Source organism: Saccopteryx bilineata, chromosome 3 (assembly GCF_036850765.1).
Source record: "Saccopteryx bilineata isolate mSacBil1 chromosome 3, mSacBil1_pri_phased_curated, whole genome shotgun sequence".
In the NCBI taxonomy this organism is placed as follows: Eukaryota; Metazoa; Chordata; class Mammalia; order Chiroptera; family Emballonuridae; genus Saccopteryx; species Saccopteryx bilineata.
In genome coordinates, this window is record NC_089492.1 from 310,066,597 (window position 1) to 310,078,200 (window position 11,604).

Sequence of the window (11,604 nt, forward strand, 5' to 3'; positions counted from 1 at the left end):
TGGAACCAGGGGCAGTTAGAAAATTTTACTACTAACACATACAAAAGTGGGTGGTAGGTATAAAAAGGTTGACTACTCCTGCACTAGAGTATGGTTACTATCTGATGTTTCTAATAGCGTTTGCTTCCGGCCACCAGTCTCAGGCCTTAATAAACTAGACCCTCCCTGGTGCCTGGGCTCTACCTAGGTGGGGCAAATAGCTTGTCAGAGCAGGGACCCAGCCACTTCAACACACCCCAGGTGAGATCATGTCTTAGAACAGGTGGAGCCAACTCCTCTTTCCCCACCAGCCCAGTTAGCCTTGTGAAAATACATCCCACCTTATTTCCCAGAGCACACACAGAATTACCAGCTGCTGCAAAAAGCTTTATTTCAATTTGGTCCAATGCATGGGAGAGGGCTGCAGGGAGGTTAAAAGGATGCGGAATGATTTCAGGGAGAGGCTCAAACCAATGCCAGACATATTACAGAGGGGAATGCAGAGGGGCCCCTGAAAGGCTTCTGGGCTCTAAGGCTCCTAGTCGTGCTTGAGGGTGAGCCTTTCAAAGAGATACTCGCCCACCCCAGCCTGGGGTTCAGCCAGTCTGCGGAGGTTGGTCAGGTGGTCGCCCATCTTCTTGATGATTTTCACCTCCTCATCCAGGAAGTGGTCCTCCAGGAAGTCACAGAGCTAGTGACAGAAGAGAAAATGTTGCCACTTTTAGGTAACAGTATGACAGATGGGGGACCGATGTCCATTAGGAAATTTGTCCGAATAAGGCCAAGACTTAAAATAGAAGCTTCATTCCAGGGAAGTCTTAGGATGAGTAGACATGGATGAAAGGAGTACTTACGTGAGGGTCTGTACGGGTAGAACCCAGGGCATGCAGATCCAGAAGGGCCTGGTTCAGGCTCTTCTCCAAGGCCATGGCGGCTTCCATGGCATCCTGAGTTTTACCCCAATCATCTCGGGAAGGCTTCTACACAGAAGACAGAGAATGCTCAGGCTGATAACCCACGAAATACTATAAACTACATTCCCCACTGTTGCAGGGGGGAAAGAGCCTAGTGCGAGAAACGTCTATCACCCCGTTTCCTAAAACTACAGGTTCCAGGAGACCACTCTGCGGTCTGAGAACTGCCTGCGCCTCCATTTCTAGAAACAACAAAAATCCCACCCAGTTCTAAAAATTTCCCAGAAGTCCACACGGTGCCTACATGGCTACCTTAAGAGGGCTTCGCTCGCAGGGACTGCTGGGAGATGTAGTTCACAGGCCCACACACTTATTTACCTGCACATCTTGGAAGAGAATGCGGCCACCGCGCTGGTTTTGCAGTTTTAAGAGACGCTCAGCGCCCTCCCGCTTCTCTTTGGCCAACTTGCGGAAGAAGTGGCTCACACCCTCCAGAGCCACATCGTCACGATCGAAATAGAAGCCCTGCGGGAAGAGATGGCGGGTATAATAGCGGAAGGCAAGGCCAGGCTTGCAGACTCCGCCCCATGACTACTCAGCAGGACAAAGAGGGCCAGCGCGAGCCCAGAGGGCCAGAGGTGCGCAATTCTGATAATCTTGGGTCCGGAAACCCTTACCAGAGAGAGGTAGTTGTAGGAGGCCCACAGATGCAGGTTGATCAGGCGGTTGACGGCAGCCTCCACGTCCGGGGAATAATTCTGACGAACTTGGGAGCTCATGGTTACTAAGCAGTAAGGAGTTAAGGTCAAAAACGGTGTGGGTTGGTCTCTGGAGGCTGAGGTGGTTCAGAAGGTAGAGACTGGAAAAGAGATTGGATGGTAGTCGAAGGCTGGAAGAAAGGATGTCCAAGGGTCTGCTCCGTCCAAACACTGTTGAAGCAAGAGACAGATCCGCGGACTGTAGCGGGCACTGTAAAAGGCGGGGGCCAAGGCGCCTTCTTTTATAGAGAAGGCGGCCCCTGGTGGAGGGGCGGTCAGGGAGAACAATTGGCCAATCCGTGGTGGTGTTAGTCAGGGCCTGGACCAATCCAGAGCAGATAGAAGTCTCAGACCCCGCCTAGGAATGTGGGTGAAGTCACGCGCCTGTAGCTCGAGGTTGTTGTGAAATAGGGTATTGGGTGTGGGGGGTTTGAGGGATGCAAGGGTCTGGGCGGATTAAGGGAAGTCCAAGGATGGGGGGAGTGTCTCTAGTAGGGAGCTTGATGGGGAGACTGGGAACCCTGAAAATAATATTCCTGTGATCCTGGGGCTGTTTCAGGAAAGTAGGTTAGATATTGGGGTTATCTCTGAGACCATTAACTTTTCTGGAGTTCTGGGGGTTCCTCAGAGGTGCACAGGCCCCCTGATGACTGGGTTTGCTTTGGGAGCTGAGGGGCCCCCAGATCATCGGGAGGTTTGGAGAACAGTGAGATGGAATTTCTGGAACGTTGGAGAATTCTCTAGAAGATGGGTTGGAGGAGAGTCCTGAGGTTCGCTCAAAGGTGGGGCTCAGGTTTTGTTTTGTTTTTTGTAGCTTTTTGTATGTAGTTCTTGATGGAAGCCCCTGTTTTTCTGGAAACTTCCTGGCGGAGGTCATTAGGCCCTTGAGGTGAGCTGCAAGATTGAAAGCAGTTGTTCTAGAGCAGGCGTCCCCAAACTACCGCTGGTGGGACGCATGTGGCCCCCTGAGGCCATTTATCCGCCCCCTCCACACACTTCTGGAAGGGGCACCTCTTTCAATGGTGGTCAGTGAGAGGAGCACTGTATGTGGCAGCCCTCCAACGGTCTGAGGGACAGTGAACTGGCCCCCTGTGTAAAAAGTTTGGGAACTCCTGTTCTAGAGCCTTGGGGTTTACCCCCAGAAGTGGGGGAGATGGGTGTTTTTGGCAGCCTGGTGTGGGCTTTTTCAGAGGTAGAGGGTCTTGGAGAGCTTTGAGAAAGTCTGGGGCCCTTGGAATATTGGGGCTACTTCAGGCATCCATTGTTTTTCTGGGAGCTGAGAAGGGGAGGGGTGAAATGACACAGGAGGTCTGGGGTCCAAGGCCGCATTTCCTGGAGACTGTTTTGAAGATAGCCCGAGACCCAGGGAATTCTCTTTGGCGCCCTGAAGCAGTCTCTCTGAATTTGTCCCTGCCTTGCCTGACACGTATTCCTTCTGAGTCACAAAGAGAAGCCCTGGATTCTGGGGACCTGTGGGCAGTATGTCTGTCTTCAACCAAAGTACATTTTTAAACTGTGCCAGGTCCAGGCTGGGGTCTGGGAGGCAGAACTGGTTCAAACCAGCACTCAGCCTTCAAGAACCCTGTTGTTGTGGGGGAAAGGAAAGGAACTTGACCCAGTGTAAGTTCCCTAATGGAGGCTACCAATAGGTCGGAGCATCAGGGAAGAGTCCACCGCCTGCTTTGCAGCAGATCCCCACCAAGCAGCCAAGGCAGGGTGCCCCCTGACCAGGGAAATGCAGGGCCAGGCTGGTGTCTGGGGTTCTGCAGGGGTATCTGGGCCAGTGGCCAGGAGAGCAGCAATGCTGAGTCATGCTGAACTCAGCTCAGGAAGGGGCTCAGGCTGAAGGGTGGGGTGGGGCCACTCACTGACCTCATCCCTTGGTGGTGGGCGGACTGCAGTAGGGCTGAGACCCTGAGAACTACGCCTGGCTGGCTCTGACCCAAGCCTGGCCCCCTCCCCCAAAGTGCTGCCTGGAGTGTGCTTTGTCTCTGGGTCTCACTGGCTTGGTTCCCTTGTTTTCTTGGGCTGCTGCCTGTGGCTATACTGTCCACTCTCTCTAGGCCGTCACCTAGTCTCCCCTCACAGCTATCTTATCTGGCTGACATCTCTCTCTTGACTAGGTGTCTCTGTGGACAGTTGATGGGGGAGGGGCAGTTGCTCCAGGGACACCGCCACAGTGGGACCCAAGTTACACATTCACCAGATTTCATACCTCAACCTAAAGACCTTTAGCCTCAGGCTAGCCCCACCTGTGGAGAAAGTGCTTCCAGGTAGGAGAGGAAGGGGTGAGACAAAAATGATCTGGAGGACAGACAGAGATCTGGGGTTGGGGGCAGATCCTGGGGTGTGGGGGAAGACAAGAGACCCACAGAGAGGAACAGAAACCCAGAGACTGGTACACAGGAAAGGGGGACAGACACCCAGTGAAAAGGGTCAACAGATTCTGTAATCTCATTCTCATCCCCTTCTCGGTTCTCCTTGTCTTTAGTAAACTCCATGAAGCCCCCAACATCTAACCTAGGGCCTGCTCCTCTCTGGGGGACCCCAGCCAGTTCCTGGGCCAGACCCTGCATTCTCCCTACAGCCTGTCAGTCTCCAGCTGTGACCCCCAACACCAGGTTTGGGCCTGGTCTTCTCCCTTGGGCCCTCTTCACCTAGCCTCTCAGCCTTCCTATTCCAGTCACTTCCCCCCAGGGCTTCAGAGCCCTCCCTACTCCCCCAGTCTTCCCGAGTTCCCATCAGTGTCCCCCCTCCTTTCTCCCCACTGCTCCACCTCAGTAAATGTGCAACTTGCCATATGGTGGAAACTTCCAGGCCCAGGACTTCCCTGTACCTGCTGCTCCACCTGTGCCCCATTCCCCCTCACCCCTAGGCTCTCTGCCTGATCAACAACTTAAGCTGTGACACAGGTGATCTCCAGTCCCTCCATTTCCCTCAGGACTGCAGAACCTGGAAGGCAGGGCTGGGGCCTAACTCATCACTAACCCACAGAGGGCACTAGACATCCTCTGAAAAATGTGTCAGCATGTGACGCCTGGTCTTTTTTTTTTTTTTACAGGAACAGAGAGTAAGAGAGTGGGATAGATAGGGACAGACAGACAGGAACGGAGAGAGATGAGAGGCATCAATCATCAGTTTTTCGTTGCGACACCTTAGTTCATTGATGGTCAAGGCTTTCTCATATGTGCCTTGACCACGGGCCTTCAGCAGACCGAGTAACTCCTTGCTCGAGCCAGCAACCTTGGGTCCAAGCTGGTGAGCTTTTGCTCAAACCAGATGAGCCCGCACTCAAGCTGGCGACCTCGAGGTCTCGAACCTGAGTCCTCTGCATCCCAGTCCAATGTTCTATCCACTGCACCACCACCTGGTCAGGCACGCCTGCTCTTTTGCAAGGGGGGGGGGCAGTGACTCAGACTCGGAAGTGTGGCCCGAAAGAGGTTTATTGCTCTCCGAAACCACTCCTCCCCACCCCCAATAATTACAAAAGTAAGAAAAAAGCCCCTGGCCCACAATTCCCACCCATCCCAGAAAAATGCCATAATTTATGCAGAAAAGACATAGTCCAAGGCAGCTGGTGACCTCAGCCCATCGTCTTCCAGATGGTGAGTGAGGCAGTGAGCACTCCAGCCACGAAGATGGTCACTGTCTGCCACGTGGGTGTCCCAAAGTAGGAGAGGAGGCCGTCCTGAGGGCAGGGACATCAGTCACCAGCGATTCAGCCATGGGGCAGCACATGAGGGATCAGGGAGAGGTCAGAGGGCATGAGTAGGGACAAGGGCCTAAGACTAACAAGAGCTGGGGTCAAAGAGTTATCAAAGAGCTTGAGGATTCCAGAGGAAGTACAGGCACCAAGGAGGGCAGAAGGCACTAGTCAGGTCAGGGGTCACTGGGAGGTCAGAGGTCACCAGGTCAGGGGTCACCAAAAGGTCAGCAGGTACCAGATGAATAAAGGGTTGATCAGATATGTGCGGTAACACATTGCCAACCAACCACATTTGATGATCTAAAAATGGGGTGTGGGGAGCACCACTAGAGTGGGCTCAGGGGTCCCAGAAGAGTGGGGGAGGGAGTTAGGGGCCTCACCCAACCACCCTGGTCCTGGATCCAGCCCAGCAGCCGCTCTCGAAGGAAGTCCAGTGTCCAGCTTATGATGGTCTTGATCAGCTCAGGCACTTTGGTGCACAGGGCCTGGGGGGGAGTGGGGTCGGCCTTAGGAACTGGGACTTGTCTCCAGTGCTTTGAGATAGTGGCCCCAAACCTCTTTCCTCAACTCTTTGCCTTCCCTCCTATACCCTCTACAGTCTCTTTTCTACTCCCAGTCAGAACGAGCTTCATACATTGTCAACTGGACCTTGTCACTGTCAACTTCCCTGCTCACAAACTTTCCATGGTTCCTCAGTACCCTAAGGATAAAGCAAAACACTGTGTGAAGACTCGGACGTAACAGCAATCTAATTTATGGCTGCTTTTCTGTGCTTCACTGACCTTCTTTCCTTTCTTCATCCCCACCAAACCCTTCTCCCGGCCCTTAGGACCTCTGCACATGCTGATCCTTCTGCCTAAACTGGCCTCACCCAAATGAACTGTCACTCATCCCTCAAAGCTCAGGTCCATAGCCACGATCCACTCTCCATCTCCCTGAACTTCCCCTTCCTGCTCCTTACCTGGCCGCTTCTCCCCTCCAGTTATCCCAGCTCCATCTGCAGCCCCACCATCAGCATGACTGCTGTCCCCCTCACCTGCAACTGTCAGCCCCTGCTACCACAATCTTGCAACCACATCAAGAGATCTATCTCCCCACCTCTGGTGCTAACACCTGAATCCAGGTCAGTCACTGTTAGCAGGAAGTATTATAGGGGCCCCCTCACCAGCTTCCCAGCCTTTTGCCCCATAATCCTGTCTTCTACCCACAGTGGCCACAATGATTCGTTGGGCTTCCCCTTCCCCAATATTTTATCATGAGAATCTTTAGAGAGAAAAGTTAAAAGAATCTCACAGTGGACAATCATATACCCTCAACCTAGGTTCTACAATTAACATTTTTCTATATTTACAAGAACAGTATTTTAAATTTGTAAATTGGGTCACCTCACTCTCCTATTTAAAACCAGCCAATCCCTCTGTCTCACTCATAAAGCTGGTGGCCCCTAAAACCCTTTGCAATCTCCCTCATCTCATACCCTTTCCCCCTCCTCACCCATTCTAACCATATAGGTCTCATTGCCCTCAACCCACAGGCTTGGTAGTACCTCAGGGTCTTTGCACTTGCTGTGTCCTCAACCAGATGCCTTTGCCCCCAATCCTTATGTATCACTGTGTCTTCCTTGACATTACAACTTTGGCTTTAACGTCACCTCCTCTTAGAAGTCTTTCCTGATCACTTTGCACAATCACATCACCTTAGCTTAGTTCTCTCAGCACTCATCATTCAATGTGAGCTCTGTGAGAGCAGGAACCTAGCCTGCTTTGTTTGGTGCTGAATCCTGCATGTGGAGTACAAGCCAGGCACATAGTAGGCCCACTAATAGTCTGTTAAATGAATAAATGTGTGAAGGAGCAGACAACTGGCTCATAGCTGTGTCTTTCTGTTCCCTCTGGGCTACCACAGGGGTTGATCTCACACCTCTCAGGTCCCCACAGGTTTGAGGGGAGCTTCCCTGGGCTCAGTGCCCTGTAGTCGCCCACCTTAAGCACCAGTTTGCTGGCAAAGTAGAAGAGGGCAACAACTCGGCCCCAGTTGAAATTGCCATCAGCAAACATTTCGGACGCCACTCGCAAAAAGACCTCACGGGGGGAGTTTGTGTCCACGGCTGCGATCATCCTGCAGGAAAGAGGGGAGCCAGTGCTGGGAAGGGAGGGTCAGGCAGAGCATGGGAACTTTGGCACCCACCCCATACCAAAGATACAAAAACTGAGGCCCTAGACACACTGAAACGAAAAGCAAAAAGAGGCCAGCGTGGGAGAAAGGGACGAGATGGACATTTAGGAAAGTGGGGAAAATGACTCCCTGAAGGAGGGTTTCAAGATCCTAGGGGAGGGGAGGGCTGGGAGTCACAGTGCTGAGTTGAGTGGTGGGGCCCTAGACCCCGGGGTCTGAGGGAAATGGGGGCTGTGGATTTGGACTTAATGCTCCTAAGGGAAGAAGAGATTGGGAGCTGGGACTCCTGGGTCCCAGGGGGCCACACCTCTGCAGCTCGATGTTACTGTCCAGTTCATCTCCGATGCGCTTGAGACACTCGCTCAGCTTCTTGGTGGATGGATCCGGGGGCACCGGGGGCTCCAGGACCAGCTCAGGTGTCTCTGGCCCCATTCGGCTTGCTTGATCCTGGATGAAACTAGAGTGGGAATGGGGGAGGGTGCAGAATCAGAATGGGGAGTCACTCCTCAAATCCATTCCACAATAATCAGACCTCACACTCACCCCTGAAGTAAAAGGGACCCTGTCTTCATGATCTGCTCAGAGCTGGTGGGCCCTAGAGGAGAAAGGAGGGAAGAGGTGCCTGGACTCTTGGGTCCTAGGGGAGCTGGGGTGGTTCATAGCCCCTACTGGAGGACAATGCTAGGGGCCCTGGATTTCTGGGTCCTTGGTAGATGAAGTAACTGGGGACTCAGCCAGCTGAGTCCCTGATGGAGAAAGAAATAGGGAGTCTGGGCCTGAATCCTACATTCTTTCGGGAAAGGAGGCTCAAGGAACACTTAAAGCTCCTGGCCTGAGGGGACAGGGGGAGACCCGCCCCTCCCACCAGGAAGTGGTGCCGGCGACAAGCCCGGGCTTGCCCAGGGGCTTGAATTCTGGGATCCCCAGCTTTTCGGGGGTCCCAGAGCACCAGGCAGGAAGGGATCGGAGCGCCGAGGCCAAAGAGCCGGGGAACCTCCGGGAAGGAGGGGGCTGCAGGCTGGCAGCACCCGATCCGGGAGTCTCTGACCCGAGTGCTTGGAGATCGCACGCCCCGAGACCGGCAGGCGGGGTCGCGGAGCTGGCCAGCGAGGGGCTCGCCCTCCTCCCGCCCGTCTGCCTCCCGCCTCACCCCCGTCTCTGGGTTGCTCCCCGGACCCGTCCATCACCGCCGCTCACGCCGCCGCCTCTAGCCGGGTCTGCCCCGGCGGCTGCAGCACGCCCCCGGTCACGTGAGCGTCCCGCTGAGCGTACGTCAATGCACGTGACCGCCCCGCAAAATGGCCTCCCTGGGCCTCTGCCCCGCAGGGTCATCCGCTCACGTCTTCGCACCTGCCTCGTCCACCACCTGGCTGTCCAATCAGCACTGCCTTTTAGGAACTGATCGTAGCGCCATTCCACCAGCTTCAGTCGCAGCTCTAGCTTTTATTCATTCATTCATTCATTCATTCATTCATTCATTCACTGCAATATTTTCAGAAACTTCCGGTGGTAGTTGAGCTCTCCCAGGGCAGAAGCAGCAATGCATGTGTACAGCAGAGGCCAAAAATATTCATTGCGGCAGGACATTCCGATGACTATCACCTATGAGTGTTTTTGTTTGTGTGAAAATAAAAGGAATCTTAAATTCAAAAATGGCAAACTAATCTCTTGGTGATAGATGGGCAGGGTATGGATAGGGTTAGGGGCCCAAAGAGGATCCCAAGGTGCCCAAAATGTGCGACATATTGATCTAGGTGGTGATTGTTTGCGTATATACACATTTAAAAATTCATTGAGCTGTACACATAACATGTGCATCTTACTGTATGGGTATTATTATATCTCCTTTTTTAAAATGAATAATAATAAGAAGAAATAACAGATTACAGAAATGGGTTGGGTCAGATAATGGCTTTGGGCATATAAGAGAACGGATCTGTGTCCCAGGGGAGGCAAGGAGCCAGGCAATTGAAGATTACAGGTGTTCCAGTCCATCTACCTGACATCACTGGGAACATAGTCTGATGAGGTCGTTTGTTGGACACATCACTGCAATGGAGCTGGCACAACAGAAACCATGAAGCATCTTGACAAAGAGAAGGTAGTTATTAGAGAATTTGGAGGAATGGTATAGAAGATCCCTAGATGATAAGCTCAAAGCAAAGCAAACCAAGGTCAACATCAGGTGTGGACTATGAAGAGCGAGGGTTCTATATCCTCGGGAACTACAAGATGAATGAAGCTGTGGAGTGTTGGGTGCAGAAACCCTTGGAAGCTCTGCATCTGGGTTGGAAAACATGGCTGCTACTCTGTATCAAATTATTTAGATCGCCAGGCAAGAGAGCAAGAGTGTGATGTGTCCTGTTACTGATGGAATTTCCAGCACTTGATTTTAGAGAACAAAGTTTCTCTGTGAGTAACAAAGCATGTCCTTGGGAGAAATTATGGTTTCTATTAACTTTGAAGCTGGCTTTATCTGCGGTTGTTATTTGAACCCAATAAATTAGCCTTCCCTTACTTCAGCAACAGAGAAGGGAAGAAAGGGTTTTTTAATACAGCTATAGACCTCTAAAAAGTACAGCTGGTGAGTAGAGGAAAGAAGACTTTTTAGATAATTCAGAAGTCAAAATTTTTTACAGGCCTGACCTGTGGTGGCGCAGTGGATAAAGTATCAACCTAGAAATGCTGAGGTCGCCGGTTCGAAACCCTGGGCTTGCCTGGTCAAGGCACATATGGGAGTTAATGCTTCCAGCTCCTCCCCCCCCCTTCTCTCTCTGTCTCTCCTCTCTCTCTTTCTCTGTCTCTCCCTCTCCTCTCTAAAAAAAAAAAAAAAAAAAAAAAAGAATAAATTTTTTTACAATAATACAGATGTTATATTGAAACTATGAAGTCCATCTCCAGCATGGGCCCCACGGAGTCTCACCTCCCGGCACTGACTAGGACTGATCAGTGTGACCAATATGGTATTGTGGAAATAACAGAGTGTAACTTCTGGGATTAGGTCATAAAAGTCACTGCAGCTCTGCCCTGCTCTCTCTTGAATAACTCTCATTAGAGGAAGCAGCTGCCATGTTGTAAGGACACTTATCCATTATCCTCTGGAGAAACACGTGTCACAGAACCAAACCATGTGAGTGGGCCACTTTGGAAGCACATGCTCCAGCCCCAGTCAAGCCTTTGGATGACAGCTGTTCCCAGCAGTATCCTGATAACAACCTCATGAGAGATTTTAAGTCAGAACCACCCTGCTAAGCCACTCATGGTTTTCTGACTCTCAGAAATTATTTGAAATAATAAACATTTATTGTTGCTTTAAGCTACTAAGTTTGGTGGCAATTTGTTACACAGCAATAGATAACTAATACACTTAGGATAATCACAGCTTATGTACAGATAAGGAAGTCAGAGCCCAGAGACGGAGATGGACTTGCCAAAGTTGTACAATGGGCAGGACTTGGGGGTTCGAGTTCTCCTTAGACATCTTATAACTGAATCAGTCTCTTACATTGTAAAAGTTATGATACCAGTATTTCTAGTTAGCTATTGCCACATAATCAGCCCAAAGCCTAGTTAGTGGTTTATAAGAACAGCAATCATTTTATTATCTTTTACAGGCCTGTGGGTTATGACATTGGGAAAGATTTAGCTGGGGTTTGATCAGGACTTGACTAAACATCTATTTCATGGAGTTTTTCAGCTTTCCAGGTGCTTCCTTTGTGTGGGATAGATTGGACTTCCTCACAGCTTGGTGGCTTCAGGGAAGCTGAACGCCTTGTATGATGGCTGAAGATTTCAAGAGTATTTCAGCTCACAAGGAATTGCATTGCCTTTCCTGACCTCACCTGAGAAGTCGTGCAGCCTGACAAGGCAGTGGATAGAGTGTCCGACTGGGACACGGAGGACCCAGGTTCGAGGTGGAGGACCCAAGGTCACTGCCCTGAGCACGGGCTCACCAGCTTGAGCCTATGGTTAATGGCTTGAACACGAGATCACTCGCTCTGCTGTAGCCCCCCGGTCAAGGCACATATGAGAAAGCAATCAGTGAACAACTAAGGAGCTGCAAGGAAGAATT

At 51.5% G+C, this 11,604-nt stretch overlaps 2 protein-coding genes across 4 annotated transcripts; both read right to left on the bottom strand.

The window, feature by feature from the left end:
• Nucleotides 1–345: 345 nt before the first annotated feature.
• Nucleotides 346–1,874, bottom strand: FTL (ferritin light chain). Its single transcript, XM_066271587.1, has 4 exons — nt 1,571–1,874; nt 1,272–1,418; nt 834–959; nt 346–670 (listed from the first exon to the last, which is right to left on the bottom strand). Exons 1-4 carry the CDS (start codon nt 1,670–1,672, stop codon nt 518–520), a joined length of 528 nt encoding a protein of 175 aa, XP_066127684.1. The 5' UTR covers nt 1,673–1,874; the 3' UTR covers nt 346–517.
• Nucleotides 1,875–5,076: 3,202 nt separating this feature from the next.
• Nucleotides 5,077–8,794, bottom strand: BAX (BCL2 associated X, apoptosis regulator). Of its 3 annotated transcripts, none has more exons than XM_066271588.1 (6): nt 8,683–8,794; nt 8,076–8,127; nt 7,840–7,989; nt 7,340–7,475; nt 5,738–5,842; nt 5,077–5,339 (listed from the first exon to the last, which is right to left on the bottom strand). In XM_066271588.1, exons 1-6 carry the CDS (start codon nt 8,714–8,716, stop codon nt 5,235–5,237), a joined length of 582 nt encoding a protein of 193 aa, XP_066127685.1. In that variant the 5' UTR covers nt 8,717–8,794; the 3' UTR covers nt 5,077–5,234. The 3 variants fall into 3 exon arrangements, with proteins under 3 accessions (XP_066127685.1, XP_066127688.1, XP_066127687.1); XM_066271591.1 differs by having other exon boundaries at nt 5,077–5,360; nt 5,710–5,842; XM_066271590.1 differs by lacking the exon at nt 8,076–8,127 and having other exon boundaries at nt 8,683–8,769.
• Nucleotides 8,795–11,604: the final 2,810 nt, after the last annotated feature.